General features: G+C 36.7%; 1 protein-coding gene and 1 pseudogene across 1 annotated transcript; one reads left to right on the forward strand and one right to left on the reverse strand.

Annotated features, from left to right (window-relative positions):
- Positions 1-4,205: 4,205 nt before the first annotated feature.
- Positions 4,206-15,628, reverse strand: TAF9B (TATA-box binding protein associated factor 9b). Its single transcript, XM_004473008.5, has 7 exons — positions 15,538-15,628; positions 14,802-14,883; positions 14,197-14,333; positions 13,985-14,119; positions 13,089-13,164; positions 7,088-7,198; positions 4,206-6,210 (listed from the first exon to the last, which is right to left on the reverse strand). The coding sequence occupies exons 1-7, from the start codon at positions 15,586-15,588 to the stop codon at positions 6,050-6,052; spliced, it is 753 nt and encodes a 250-aa protein (XP_004473065.1). The 5' UTR covers positions 15,589-15,628; the 3' UTR covers positions 4,206-6,049.
- On the forward strand, positions 7,210-9,765 carry LOC139438125 (peptidyl-prolyl cis-trans isomerase FKBP3 pseudogene; annotated as a pseudogene).
- Positions 15,629-15,910: the final 282 nt, after the last annotated feature.

Here is a 15,910-nt window from a genome sequence, read left to right on the forward strand (position 1 = left end):
TCCCATTCAACCCCACCGCCCCTACCCCCAACTCCCCCCCACAGCAACACTCTCTCCCATCATCATGACACATCCATTGCACCTGGTAAGTTGTGTTTTTCTTTTGCTTCCAGGAGGTACCTGGAACCTTCCATGTGGGAAGCAGGTACTCAGCTACTTGAGCCACATCTGCTCCCCTAGGTGCTTTATTTTAAATCTTATTTCTGTCAGTTATACATGATCATAATTTTAAAAAGTCAAGGCTTATAATAATCCATCTCATTCATAAATTTTCACTCCCCAGAAAGTGACTGCTTTCAACTCTTAGCTTTTTTTACTATATACCTCCAAGTTTCTAAGTAACATGCTTATTCTATTAACTTTTTAAAAAGATATTTCATAGCATGAAAGATTTAGCTCTTACATCCTTATTCTCCCGTGATAGATTTGTCATAATTATAGACTACATCGATAATTTTGTATTATATATATATATTCACAGCTGAGCTATGTAGTATGCTATAAGTATATTTACATTTGTAACTTAAATTTTCTTTGGAGTTAATAGTTTTTAATTCTTTTTCTTATTTTCTATGTACATATCACTAATTAATCCATCTCCAGCAGTCTAAATGTCTCAACATAATCAAACATATTAGGCAATCTCTTTCTATTGAAAATATCCCTTCTGGAGTCCTCTGTATCCTGGCTCCAATTTGTACTGGCTGCCCTCTAGGTTGCTGTATAGCTATGGCTCTGGGATTTCCTATAGCCCTCTTGAGGATTTCTTTCACCTATGTCAGACCCCGTGTCTCTGGATCCCTTTTATCCTCCTCTTGGCTTACTCTCATTTTTGTGGAACACAAGCCTCCACTAGCTTCTTGAGAAAGGATACCTTAGAGGTCTCAAAAAAGACCTTATATTTTCAATAATGTCTTTATCCAACCCTTATACTTGATAGTTTGGCTATATAGTTTTAGTCGTATATCATATTCTCAGACTTGAAGGCATTGCATCATTTTCACAACTGAGACTAATACCATTCTGATTTTTTAAATTATCCTTTAAATTGTCCCCTTCCAATATCTCTCCTGTCATTTTAATGGCATTTGGGAGATAGCAGAGGTAAACGTAATTTCTAAAGACCGTATTTAGCCAGAAATTATGCACTGGGCATTTCATTTTATATGCAAGATACGTATTTTGCTTTTATGGATGAAGAAATAGTTAGACTTTTGGACCTAATCACAGAGCTGGTAAGTAATGGTTCAGATTCAAGTCCAGGTTTATCTGATTCCAAAGGCTAGTGCTTTTTCATTGCACTGCAATGCCTGAAATGACACTTCTAGATTATTGGCTTAACTCTGAAAAGAGTTAATAGTTAATCTTTATAGACAAAGTCCAGAAATACTACCTATAGATCCAGCAAATTAATGTCACAGCTAGGCTAGGACTTAGCCAAACTAATGAGCTTTTTTTCCTCTACTGATTACTTTTCCTTATTATGAAAATTCCAAATGTACAGAGGAACTGAAAAAACTGTAAACACCCATAAACCTAGTACCTAATCTCCGCAGTTGTCAGTGTCATCCATCTGTCTTAAAATTCCTGATTACCTTTTAAGTATACTTTTTATCAGACTGCTTTCAGTGTCTGCCTCCATTAATTTCAGTTGGTTCAGAGAATGAATTGGGAAGCTCCAGTTTTGAGACAACTTGGCAATTAGCCAAATACGTAACTAATATGCTTAGGACATGATGGAAGATAACGTTTAAGATTGTATTTATGTCTTGAGGGAATTTACAACACAGTCGAGGAACAGCATACAAAGGACAACTTGGGCACATATGGACTATAATAGTACAAGGGCAGTCTCCTGATTTAGTAGAGAATTATGAACTGTTTATAATATAAACAGTTTAAGTGGTAAATTCACTTTTTTTTTTAAAAGAAGGTACCAGGGATTGAACCCAGGACCTCGTACATGGGAAGCAGGTGCTCAACCACTTTAGCAAGCAACATTTGCTCTTTCCTGGTAAATTCACTTATTTTTTTGATATAAGCACATAAAGGATCTTTATTCAGAAAACTACTACAGAACATTGCCAAAAGAAACCAAAGACCACCTAAGTAAAAGGAAAGAAATTTCGTGTTCATGGACCGGAAGACCAAATCTTTGTCAGTTCCACACAAACTGATGCACAGATTCAGTGCAAACCCCCCAAAATTTCCAAAGCCTTTTTCTGCAAAAATGGAAAAGCCAATGATCAGATTTTTGGAATGGCTTGGGGTCCCAAACAACCAAAAATATCTTAAGAATACTGAAATTCGAGGTCTCTCACTTCTGACTTTAAATAATATTAGTTAGCTACATTGCTAAAAACTGCTGGTACCGGCACAAAAATATATATACTGACCAATGGAGCCAAACTGAGGGCTTTCAAGCCCATGCAGCTGGGGCAGAACACTTTACTCAAAAATGATGCTGGGAGAATTGGACATACACATCCAAAAGAATAAAGAGGACCCCAAACACCCAAACATCAAAGCAACAACAATAAAACTCCTAGATGAAAATGGCAGGGAAACAACTTCAAGATATTGTGGTAGGCAGAACTTCCTTAGACCTTATTGGCCATAGCAAGAGTGATGAAAAGAAACAATAGACAAATGGGACCTTTTCAAAATGAAACTTGCTTCAAAAGATGTTTGCAAGAAAGTAAAAGCCTACTCAATAGGAGAAAATACCTGAAAACCACACATCTGATACCCATGTTAGAGTTCAATATCCATGTTAAAGGGATTATTCAACTGAATGACAGATAAGCAACCCAATAAAAAAATAAAACACTTCAATCGACATTTACAGAGTAAACACAAATGGCCAAAAAGCACATAAACAAATGTCCAACATCACTAGCTATTATGAAAACAATAGCCCTTCTATAAGGCTATTATTTCCCTAATATAAAACAATGCAATATCATTTTTATGTGTATTAAGTTTATACTACGTATATTATATAACAATATATGTATACCTGTTCACAGAAAAAATACAATCTTAATCTAAACCTTAGTTTAGTGTTAACTTTTTTCCCCTTATTTCTAAAATTTCCCTCTAGTACAGGGTTTTGCATAACAAGTTAAAAGGGGTGTGTAAGATTCCCTCTAGAAGCAACCACTGTAATACCATTTTCCTTAATCTAGAACTATTTAATGCAATATAAAAAGCCTATCCATGTGTGCATATCCATAAAAATATATAAATGATGGCATATTATGCACAGTTTTGTACTTGTGCTTTTGATTGCAGTGGTTTGTTTTCGTTACATTTTGAGTATTTCCTTCGCTGGATTCCTGAGACCTTTGTGCACTGCATCTTCTATTTTCCCCTATGCTGGCTGTATTCCCATATTCATGCAATGCCCCAAGCCCACTCACCGTCAGTACATCTTTTTGAAAATTCACCCTAGAAGCAAAAGGATAAAGAGCTGCCTTAAGTCTTTTTTTTAAGATTTATTGATTTCTTCCCCCCCACCTCCTTCCACTATCCCCTCTCTCTGTCCATTTGCTGTGTGTTCTTGTGTGTCTGCTTGTATTCTCATCAGGTAGCTCCAGGAACTGATCCTGGGACCCTCCGGGTTGGAGAGAGGCCATCATTCTCTTGTGCCACCTAAGCTTCCCGATCTGCTGCGCCTCTATTGTATCCTTCGTGTCTCACCGTTGCATCATCCTGTTGCGCCAGCTCTCCCGCATAGGGCAGCACTCTTGTGCGGGCCAGTACTCCGCTTGGGCTAGTCCGCCCCATGGGCCAGCATGCCTTCACCAGGAGGCCCTGGGCATCGAACTCCAGACCCCTTATACGGTAGACGGGAGCCCACATTCACTTCCTGTGTTAAGTCATTTTTAAAGCTAGATTTTGCTGGAAGTAATTAGGGAAGGGAGATACGCAAAATAAAGCAGTCTCCTGAAAAAGTAAACCAACCTCAATTATATGTTCCCAACAAAGATAGCAAGTTACATTTTTAATGGACTTAAACCCATATTCTTTCGCTTAATTTTTATTTTGCTCACCATGGTGAGTCTCCTGCTGATTCCAAATAAAAGCAAGCAATTCCCTTATATATCATTGACCCATTCATTAACTTAATTGCTTTTTGGCCTTCAGAATTACTGGGCTTTGTTATCTTCCTGAATCCCTTGTCAAAAATGGAAGATCACTGATAATGTTCAGGCTTTTTTAATAATAACCTTGGAACAAATACATTAATAATAAATCCTTATAGTTGTATAGCATTTTACAATTTTGGAAGAACTTACACATCTACCAATGAAACCCTCACAACATCCCTGTGAGGTAGGCAGAGAAGGTGTTATTTTCCTGTCACTGGAGAGGAAAACAAGGCTCAGAGGTGAAATAAGGTCACAGAGTTGGTAAAATAACGGAGCCAGGTCTAGAACCTAGGCCTTCTGACATGCTGCCTCCCTGAGAACATTCAAGTTTCGCTATCCTATGCTATATAATCAACATTTCTCTCATGTTGATCAGATCTGTTTAATAAATTTTATATCCCCTTTTCCTAATACCCCAAAACACTCAAAACTGATGGACATTTCTACCCTGTTATGGAGTGGTTTCTCACAGGCTTATCAAGCACCATCCAAAGATGAAACTTGTTTTAACCTTTGAAGATCCTTGGCTATAAATTCTAAATTAGGATATGAACATTTATTTTAGAAGATTCTGCAAAAGTATTCCTTAGTCAAGCTTACTTAAACTCAAGAAATACAGAACAGGTCTGATTATATTTGAATTTTGCAATCTTTCCCACTAAAATTTTTAGATGTGTATAAATGGAAAATAGGGAAAGGTGTTTAGCCACATAGCCACACTGGGAAACTTATGCAGAGTGTACCTAAATGCAAGTCACATCACACAAACTTGTTTTCCTTCTTGGTCTGGTTGAGGAAGGAAAACCATTAGCATCTACTTTGAGGTTTCATCCCATCTTCTATGTGACATCCTCAGCATCAAGCTAGAAAAAGGATCTGAATTCTATGAATAGGGTTCAAGCAGTAGCAACCAAAGAATATGTGCTGTAAAGGAAGAAAGCACTTGCTCTAAAGTGGTTTTGCCTCAGTCCAGTGTAACTATACTTATCAAGGCAGATTTTTAATAAGCTATCACATCTTTGTTAAATTTAGAATTCTGGAATTGGGTGGAGTTATCAACTTTGAATAAAAGATTGAAACTGAATATTAACTACTTGTCAAAAGCAGAGTAAAGCTCAACAAGCCTAAAAGGCAAGGGAAAAACCAAACAACCTCTGTATATACATAAAAACAGCAAATATAACCTGCAGTTTAAAATGATACATCAGGCATGAAGACATGTTTTAAAAATATGAAAACGATACTCAACTGTATTATCAGGAATGCTTTAAAAATTCCAGTTTTGGCTTTTTTAATTTAAGAGGAATAGGGAGAAACTTAAGCCTACAAGGGGTAGAGGAAATAAATGATGGGATCTAGAAAGGGTGTTGAGAGGTGGGAAGTTAGGAAAGACCAAAAATACAAATGTATTCAAAATGAATTCAGAATTCTTCTAAATCCATCTCATTTACACAGTGTTTCCTAAATTGAGAGTTTTGGTCAAAGAATTTAGTGACAATAAAAGTGACCATTTACCTTACAAAGAAAGTAGCATTTACATGTAGATTAGAAATTATGGTGTTAAAGATTAGTCACTGACCCTACTGTAGAAATTAAAATTTATGTGTTGCTGTTAGTGATACATCGCAGAAAACTCCTTCGAAAAATAGAATTTTCTGTAGGACTTGACATTAATGAAGCTCTTAAACAGTTCTTAAGTTTTCATCCTTTAAAACCTAATGCAAAAAACATTCCTACTCTGACTAATGAAATCTAACGGTTTTAACTAAGGTGAAGAATATTGCAGGTACATTTTTCCCTAAGGTACAACTTGAGAAGATCTAGAATACCTAATTCAGTATACTGGGCTCAAATCAACTAAATTTTTGAAATGCATCAAGGCTAGATTACATTCTTTACATAGTATCATTGTCATCATCTTCATGTTTTCTCTTCAATGGGTTTGATTCATTGGCCGCATTCTGTGATGAAACCATGTTGGTGGTAATAAGAATATTTTTGGGCCCAATCATTGAAGGATTAATTAGGACATTTGGAACTGCAGTTGTTGCAGGAACTGTAAACAGAGAAAACAAACAAACTAGGAATTACTCAGATTCCAAAGCATATAGTAAAAAATACAGAACAAAGCTGAATGTAATTCTAACAGCAATTTTGATAGCATGAAGTACAATTAAAATTAAATAGAAGAAATTCTGGTAATACTGCATTAAGAGTTGAATTAAATTTTTAAATCTTTTAAGGTATCTAGTACAAGGTTAAAAAGTTGTGTTATTATTTTTTGGAAGTTAACTGCCTAAAATTTCAATTAGTATTTAGTCATGGGAAGTAGTACACTGGTTTCATTGTGGAACATACTAAAGGCACAAGTTAGAGGTCAGGAATCATGCTTCCCTTCATATATTGTTTTATGTAAGCTGTGTACTATGTGAGGTTCTGTTTCAGAAGATGTGAAATCTAAAAACATTCACTAATAAACTATGCTGTAACAGTTATTTTTAATTCCATCTTTTTATATATCCTATGACGTGAGTAAAGGTACAATTTTTATTTGAATTTATATTTACATTTTGAATTGCACACACATATTTTCATTAAGTTGTATCTTCTTCTTGAGCTTTAATCCTGAGTGCATTTCCCTGTGTGGACTCTTAACTTTTAGTTCACAGTATCCTCTGAGAATCTGGTGACCATGCTGAATATTTCTCCTTCGCCCCTCACAAGATATATGTATGTAAATTTCATACAATTTTAGAGGGCTCGCCCCTCTGAAGAACCCGATTTGTAGCATTACTGCCTCCTTCTTGCCATGATACTAAAAAAATGTAACTCTTACTATAGGAACACAAATTGTTCTGCAATAACAAATCATTCGCAAATTTTAAAATTCAGAATTTTTTCTTTAAAAGAACCACCCCTCCCCATCATGTTACCTGGTTTGGTAGATGTGGACTGAGCAGGTGGAATCTGCACCGTAAATCTTTGGCTCGTCACTGACACAGGAGTTGCAACTTTATTTGGGACAGATACTGTTTGTGGGGCTGCTGTAGTTATAATGAACAGACCATGTTAGTTAGATGACTAATTTAGTTAGATACACGTTTATATTCTGCACTACTCAGCTTACCAGAAACTACCTTCAAAGCACAGGGAGCTAATGAAATGTGAGGAAAGAAATCATTAGAGTACAAGGATAAGAGTACTCAGGCAAATTATTTCATCTTTTTGTACCTCAATTTTCTCATCTGTAAATTAGGGATAATAGTATCTATTTCATAGAATTGTTGTGAGAATTAAAATAATCCATGTAAAGCTCTTCAAACAGCATTTGGTGCATATCAAACAGTGAATTTTAGCTACTATTAGTATTACTACATGAAGTCATTAAGTTGAGATCTTGAATAAAGACCAAGTTTTCTATAAATTATGTTAGGTGTTGTGGTAGTTTGATATTATTTTATGAATCCCAAAAAAAGAAACATGTTTTAAACTAACCCATTCCTGTGGATGTGAGACCCATTTGACTGGATTACATCAGTGGGTTATGATAACATGTTGAATCTCCACCCTCTTGCTGGGTCTGATATAAAGGGAGATACAGAGACTAAGAGGAAAAAGGGAGCCAGCACATTTGATTCTGCAATGTGAAAGGGAGGACTGCTTAAGCACGAAGATCCGAAGAGGTTAGGTCCATGTAACAGCTCAAGAAGAGATCAGATTATACAGGGCATGAGACTGTAGCACAGTGAACCCTCTGTGGATTACAGACTGTATTTAACAGTATAAATAAAAGAATGTTCTCTCATGAACTATTCAAATATACAATTCTAATACATGGTGGTAATCATAAGGTGGTTTGTGGTAAAAAATGAAAGAGGTTGTTGATGTGGGAGGAGTGGAGTGAGGGGGGTGGGAGTATATGGGGACCTCATATTTTTTGAATGTAACATTTTAAAAAAATAAAGAAGGAAAAAAAGAGTAAAGTCAACCTAATACTCAAATAATAAGAAACAAAACAATAATTAAAAATAGCCAATAAAATATAATTTTTAAAAGAATTGAAACAATACAAACATTTTTAGGAAAAAAGGAGACATTGGATGACCACAAAGAAGAATTTGGAAGCATACACAGAAAAATAACAGATCTTCTGGGAATGAAAGGTGCAAGAAATGAAATTTAAAAAAAAACATTGCAATCATATAATAGCAGATTTGAGGAGGCAGCAGAAAGGATTGATGAACTTGAAGAAATGGCCTCTGAAAGTGAACATACAAAAGAACAGATGAAGAATGCAAAAAATTGAACAAGGTCTCAGGGAACTAAATGACAGCAAAAGGTGTGCAAACATACGTGTCATGGGTGTCCCAGAAGGAGAAGAGAAGGGAAAAGGAGCAGAAGGAATATGTGAAGAAATAATTGTAAAAAATTTCCCAACCCTACTGAAGAACACAGATATCCATGTCCTAGAAGGACAATGTACTCCCCTCAGAAAAAATCTGAATACACCAACTCCCAAGACACATACTCATTAGAATGTCAAATGCCAAAGACAAAGAGAGAATTCTGGGAGCAGCAAGAAAAAAGCAATGCATAACATATAAGGGATATCCAATAAGATTAAGTGCTGATTTCTCACCAGAAACCACGGAGGGAAGAAAACAGTGGTCTGATATATTTAAGATACTACAAGAGAAAAACTTCCAGCCAAGAATCTTATATCCAGCTGTCATTCAAAAATGAGGTCAAAATTAGAATATTCAGCAGCGGGGGAAGATGGCGGCGGCCGTTGGCGGCCGTTCCACAGCGGGCGTGGACCGTGGAGCAGCTGCGCAGCGATCAGCTCCCCAAGAAGGACATTATCAAGTTTCTGCAGGACCACGGTTCAGATTCGTTTCTTGCAGAACATAAGTTATTAGGAAACATTAAAAATGTGGCCAAAACAGCTAACAAGGACCATTTGGTTACAGCCTATAACCACCTTTTTGAAAGCAAGCGTTTCAAAGGAACTGAAAGTATAAGTAAAGTGTCAGAGCAGGTGAAAAATGTGAAGCTTAGTGAAGACAAACCCAAAGAAACCAAGTCTGAAGAGACTCTGGATGAGGGTCCACCAAAATATACAAAATCTGTTCTTAAAAAAGGAGATAAAACCAACTTCCCCAAAAAGGGAGATGTTGTTCACTGCTGGTACACAGGAACACTACAAGATGGGACTGTTTTTGATACTAACATTCAAACAAGTTCAAAGAAGAAGAAAAATGCGAAGCCCTTAAGGTTTAAGGTTGGAACAGGCAAAGTTATCAGAGGATGGGATGAAGCACTCTTGACTATGAGTAAAGGAGAAAAGGCTCGACTGGAGATTGAACCAGAATGGGCTTATGGAAAGAAAGGACAGCCTGATGCCAAAATTCCACCAAATGCAAAACTCATTTTTGAAGTGGAATTAGTGGATATTGATTGAAATATCAATGCCTCAAATCTAAAGACATCAGCAATGTTAAAACTTGGCCTTGAAAAAATGTATGTAATTAATTTAGAGCTGGTTGCTATTATGTGTAAGGGAAGAGTCAACTGGAAAATTCAAGGAGTTAAGTTATACTTGTTTACTTGATCCCCAACTTTTGAAAAATGTAATCCCTTAGAAATCCCTAAAAAGTCTAAAATATTTTACTACATCTGTGTAAAATACTGGTTAAGGAGAAATGATTTTCCTTTTTCCTCACATTGTAAACTAAAAAGTTCAATACAAAAAAAAAAATTAGAATATTCACAGATAAACAGAAACTGAGAGAATTTCTAAGCAAGAGACCAGATTTTCAGGAACTACTAAACGGTGTGCTAGAGCCTGAAAAGAAAAGACAGGAGAGAGAGGCCAGGAAGAGAGTCTAGAAATGAAGATTATATCAATAAAAGTAACTAAAAGTGTCAAAAGAGTGGTGAAAATAAAATATGACAGATAAAGCTCAAATAGTCAGGAATAAACTTAACCAATGATGTAAAGCACCTGTATTCAGAAAACTGGAACTCAATGTTAAAACAAATAAAAAAAGCCCTAAATAACTGGAAGAACATTCCATGCTCATGGATTGGAAGACTAAATATCATTAAGATGTCAATTCTACTCAAATTGATATATAGATTCAATGCAATCCAATAAAAATTCCACCAGCATTAAAGAAAAAATTGAAAACACGATCATTAAATTTATTTGGAAGGGTAAGGAGTCCTGTATAGCCAGAAATATCATAAAAAGGAAAGGTGAACCCTCATCTCCACACTTTAAATCATAATACCTTCCTATAGTGGTAAAAACAGCATGGTACTGGCTTAAAGACAGACACAGTAGACTAATGGAACCAAATTTATGGTTCAGAAACAGACCTTTACAGGTATCGTCGAGTAATTTTTGACTAGCCTGTCAAACTCACACAGCTCCGGAGTGGATGGTAACACACAGTAAGTAACAGCTAGTTTATAAATGGGGATATGACTGAAAATTGTAGTCTAGTTATGTAAGTGCCAATTTATGGAATGCTAGAGAATAATCTAGGAAGTGGATAGCATGGTAAACCAAGAGGTAGATGAGAATTGTGGTTGATGGTACAGATGCAAGAGTGTCCTTTGTTAGCTAGAACAAATGTATATCTCTACTGCAGGGTGTTGGGAATGTGGAGAAGCATGGGAAAAATATAGCTGGAGTGACCTATGGACTGTGGTTAGTAGTAATAATATATAATATTCTTGCATCTATGCGAAAGATGTACTGTGTTGATACTGAGGCAGTATGGAAAATGTGAGTCAAATGTACACTATGGGCATGGTAACAATCAGATAGTATTATCTTATCTGTAGCAAATGTTCCACCACAGTGTGGTGTGCTGATGGAGGGGTGTTGTTTGGGAATTCTGCACATATGCATGATGGTTTTATAAGTTTATAACTTCTATCATAAAAAATATATTTAAAAATAATAATAGGGTGGGTTGGGGGAAAAACACACCAAATGTAAGATAAGGACTATGATTAGTAGTAAGATTTTGACAGTGAGTGTTCTTTCATAGTTTGTAACAAACGTCTCATGACACTGCAAGGTGTTGGTGAAGGGCTGATGTATGGCACCTCTGTATGTTATGCATGTTTGCTTTGTAAGTTCACAACTTTTACTATACACTTAATTGTTTATGCATGTTCATATATAAATGATATAAAGATAATAATAATAGGATTGGTTGGGGGAAAAATATTTTGTTTAGTAGTACTATTTTGACAGTGCTCTTTAATCAGTTAAAAAGGCTTAACAACAATGCACGTTATTGGTGGTAGGGTGAGTTATGTGCCCTGTATGATGTTATATATGTTTGTTTTGTAAGTTCACAACTATTATTATACACTTATTGCTTATGTATGTTTATGTATGAGTGATATACTTCAATAAATTTTAAAAAGACTACTATATTGACAACATATCTCTTATGCTCACCTCAAAAAATACACTTATGGGAATGTGTTTGTTTCCAGTTTTTTCCTTTGCGGATCCAGGCTTTCCCTATTTACCTTCTCCCTGGAACTAGTAGTCTATTCAGGGTTAGAGGTGCTGAATAAACTAAAACTATTATCATATGTAAGGACAAAGGAGAAGAAAGCCCAAAGGTACCCAAGAATCTGGGTTCTAATACTTTTTCTCAAACTCCACAGGTGAAACTTTACTCTAACATCTCTCCCTCCCTAGGCATTTTCTCCCATGTATAAGGGACTGGTCCAAAGAATTTGGTGATGCACAATGAAACAATACAGGTATTTTATTTAGTCAAGAAAAGAAAATTCACAATAGGTAGATATTTTCTTGGCCATTATCATAAAGAATTGTTAATAAATTTAAGTAGGTGTAGATTTTAGGCTTTAAAATTGAACAGAGTAGACGCTTAGGTCTTATAAAACCATTGAAAATTTTTTTAAAGTTTAAAACTGCATCTTTAATAGGTTTTAATGGCACTCTCATTCTATATTTTTAAAATCTCTAAAGCATGTACAACAAATGTCTAACCAGGAATAAAAACCAGAACTTATAACTAAATTGGTTAATCTGACAAACCCATGTAAGTAATTGTCACAGCCTAAGTTTCTATCCACAAAGGTTACATGCAGATAATTAGAAATATACAATTAATACTATACCAAGGTGATATCAAAATGAAGAAATGCAAATTGATATGCTGATAACATGAAAAGATGGTATACACATCTCTAAATTCAAATATTGTTTATACTAGAACTACATGATATACAGATTCAAGTTATAAGCAATAAGAGTAATAAATGTATACTGGTCAAAGAGAAGGAGCTTTTTTTCTGAAAATACTTTATCAGACTATGAAGACTATAGAGGGAAAATCAGGAAATTTAAATGTATTATTTAAGGCTTTCTTTATTATCTGAACAATGACATCTAAAATAAACCACAGCCCAATGGTATTTCTAAATACCATTTTCAACTAAAATGAACAGGGCTCTTAGGAGAAATGATTGATTTTAGGGCTGGGACAGGAAATAGAGAAGACAAGCTTGCAACATCTTGTGCCAGAAAGCAAGGAATGCTCAAAGAATGACAGACACAGGAATCAGCTTGAAGGAATTTCCCTTGGCCAAATCAGTACTACATTAAAAAGGTTAAAATTAAAAACAACTATTTTTCCTTGGGCATTTTGTACATTTTAAGCTTCTTTCTTTTGCCTACACTCTCTTGCCAATTTATACAGAAATTAAATTTTGATAAGTAGGCTCCTGCCATGATCTTGTTCGATAACATAATAAAAATATCAATGACAACACATATATGGGAATTCTGACTCACTTTATGACTTAGATTATAATTCAAAACCTAGTGCTGAGGCACTTCTTTACCAGCCAGAAAAGCCATTTTCCCCTCTCACTTACCTATTGTAGGAGTGGTAGGTCTGCTACTAATAGCACCAACACTTAACCGTGGAACTAGTCTTCCTTGGTTAGGTCCCTAGGGGATTTTAAAAAACAAACTGATTTTAATGCTAAGATTTGACACCTAAATTTAGGAATGAAATTACCATTGTTGACATGAATTATTTATGGATAATCCATGGCAAGAATTTCCCATTTTGCTCTATCACTGTTCTAAATCCAACATTTACAGCTTTCATTTATACACATATTTATATTTATATATACGTATATACTGAATATAAATAAAATCCTATATAGTATTTAAGGTAAAATCTTATTTGACTGCAGACAGCAGCTAAAATCCCAAAACTTTTAATCTTAAATAGTCAATATCTTAACCCAAAAAGAAAAACTCTCTTATAGTGAAATTGCAGACAAAAGCAGCAGCCCAATATGGGGAAAATTTTTTCACTAGTGGGAGAGCCTTAGGTCATATTTCAGAAAGTAGGCCTAATTCCTGATGGTACATCATTCACTCTGTTATCAGGCCTCACTAAAAAATATGGTACTCTGGAAAGATCAGGAGTTAGGGGACCTGGGTGTCAGTCCTAGTTTTGCTACTAACTCCATAAATGAGTTCAGGCTCAGTTTCCTGATGTGAAAAATGAGTGTTGGGGTAAAGAACACTAAAGTTCCTTCTAGCTATAAAAATCTTGGATCCTATATTTTGTATTTTAATATAACAGTGGATTGCAGGAATGGTATTTTCAAGGCAGTACATTAAAAAAATCCTACCAAATTATCTTAGCCTTTACCTACTACACTCTCTACATAGTAGACTGCTGCTTTTTACCAATGCCCCTATCACATTCCATCTTTTCCTTTTTAAAGTTAATTTGACTAAAAATTCTTACCTTTTTAATCAAGGACTTCAGCCTATAGTTTGGAGCTGTTAAGCAGTATCTGTCCGGTGGTAGTCTAGGTCCTGCATATGGCTTAATCAGTGGTAAAGGGGTTTGATTTTTCTGCCTTGCAATATCTAGTAAAAACTTAAAAAAAAACCCTTATTAGAATTGTAATTTTAAAAATTGAAAGGAAAAATAACTTCAAATAAAAGCTTGCTCACATCTCTTGGAGGAGGAGAGGTAAAAGATTGGTCAGCACGACACTGGATTGCCAGTCTCACATCATCTGCATCAACATTAGGTTTCTTAGCATGGCTTGAATAAATTTTTGCATCATCCAGAATTGTAGTCACATATCCTTTAAGAACAAAACTATTATCCATGTGGTACGGCAGTGCTCCAAAATGTATCCACCAAATGCAATGAATGTGCCACAATGATGAAAGAGGTTGTTGATGTGGGAGAAGTGGGGTGGGGGGGGGGGTGGGGGGTATATGGGAACCTCTTGTATTTTTGGAATGTAACATTTAAAAAAATTAGAGATTGTAGAAAGAAAAAAAGGGTAAAAAAACAACTTTTCTTAAACATATGAAAAGAGCTTAATATTTATGATCACTTTTTTTGATAAAGGTCCCACTAATTTTTAGAAAGTTTATGAATTTTGGTTTTAATATCTAATTCCTATCTATATGATCCATTCAAAACAAGATATCATAGTATAAACACTACTGTCCCCTAGCTTGAGTTCATTTTTACTGCTTTAGGCTGAATTCCATGATATCAACTAGTAAAACAGAAGCAAATTTGTGTCATTTCATTAACTTACGGAAAGCAAATTCCAACATTTGATTTATAACCCGTGGCTCGTACTCTGTAATTCCCATATCCTTTAGGATCTGTGCCATCACCTGTGGATTCAAACAAAATGCTGGATGCATAATCTGGGTACTGTAAATCGTGACCTGGCCAAAGGTAATATTTAAATTTGATATATTTACCCCACCTTCCCTGGGCTCCAAGCTCCTCCTACTCATCATTTTTCTCCCAAATGAGTGCTAGGATCACACCAAATCACGCCGCACGTTCTTTGCTAAGAACTTTTTTGGGGGTCTGGGTGTGGAGAAGGGAAAAGAGGGAGAAGGGTGGGGGGCGGGGAGAAGGACAGAGGAGCCCGGTTGGCTTTCCCAGCAGAAGTAGTAGGGATGGCTATAGCTGGTTGTCATTTGCGGATGTGGCTATAGGAGAAATTAGCATCGGAACCCTGTACACGGAGAATCAGGGCTAGCGGATTAGGCGAGAGCGACGAGGAGGGTTAGGGTCCCAGGCCCAAGAGACAAGCTCTGCGGCCGGCCTGCGCACCCCGGACGGGCCGCGACCCTAAGTAGGGCTCGGCCAAGGTGACAGGAGAGTGCTTCAGGGGCCAGGGCGCACGCCCTTCTCCCACTCCTTCTTGGCGTCCCCGCTGAGTCCGAAGCCCACCCTCAAGCCCAAAGCTTGTGCTTGACTCCCAGGTGCTCGGCTGCGCAGAACTTCCCGCCCCTCATTTCATTCTTCGCACTTACCAAGGCATCTCTCGGAGCGTTCTTGGGAGCCGCCATCTTGCTCGGCTCCATGTTATCCAGCCACTCCTTATCCGGTGATAGAGGGCCACTGGCGAGCTCCTCACCTAGGCTCCACCCCTAAGGGGGTGCAGAAGGCGGGGTTACCGCGCCAGGGCTCAGCTGGCGGCGGTTTCACAGCAGTTACAGAGAGACTCTGGAGACTGAGGGAAATTGGGCTAAGCCAGAGCCGGAGCTTGGGCGCCCAGCTCGGGAGGGGTCTGGCTCGGGAGGATTGAAAGAGGCGGGTAAAGCCTTCTCTGTCGACATTTTTTTCTTCCTTCATGGGGACAAACCAACTACTGAGGTATATGAGACGTGGAAGATCCTAGAAGAG

Source organism: Dasypus novemcinctus, chromosome X (genome assembly GCF_030445035.2).
Source record: "Dasypus novemcinctus isolate mDasNov1 chromosome X, mDasNov1.1.hap2, whole genome shotgun sequence".
Taxonomy (NCBI): Eukaryota; Metazoa; Chordata; class Mammalia; order Cingulata; family Dasypodidae; genus Dasypus; species Dasypus novemcinctus.

Coding starts and splice junctions, on each gene's coding strand:
- TAF9B (XM_004473008.5), bottom strand. CDS start 15,588: ATGGAGCCGAGCAAGATGGCGGCTCCCAAGAACGCTCCGAGAGATGCC. Junction 14,120..14,196: donor CCTCTCCTCCTCCAAGAGAT/GTGAGCAAGCTT, acceptor TTTTTTTTTAAG/TTTTTACTAGATATTGCAAG. Junction 7,199..13,088: donor ACCTACCACTCCTACAATAG/GTAAGTGAGAGG, acceptor TTATAACTACAG/CAGCCCCACAAACAGTATCT.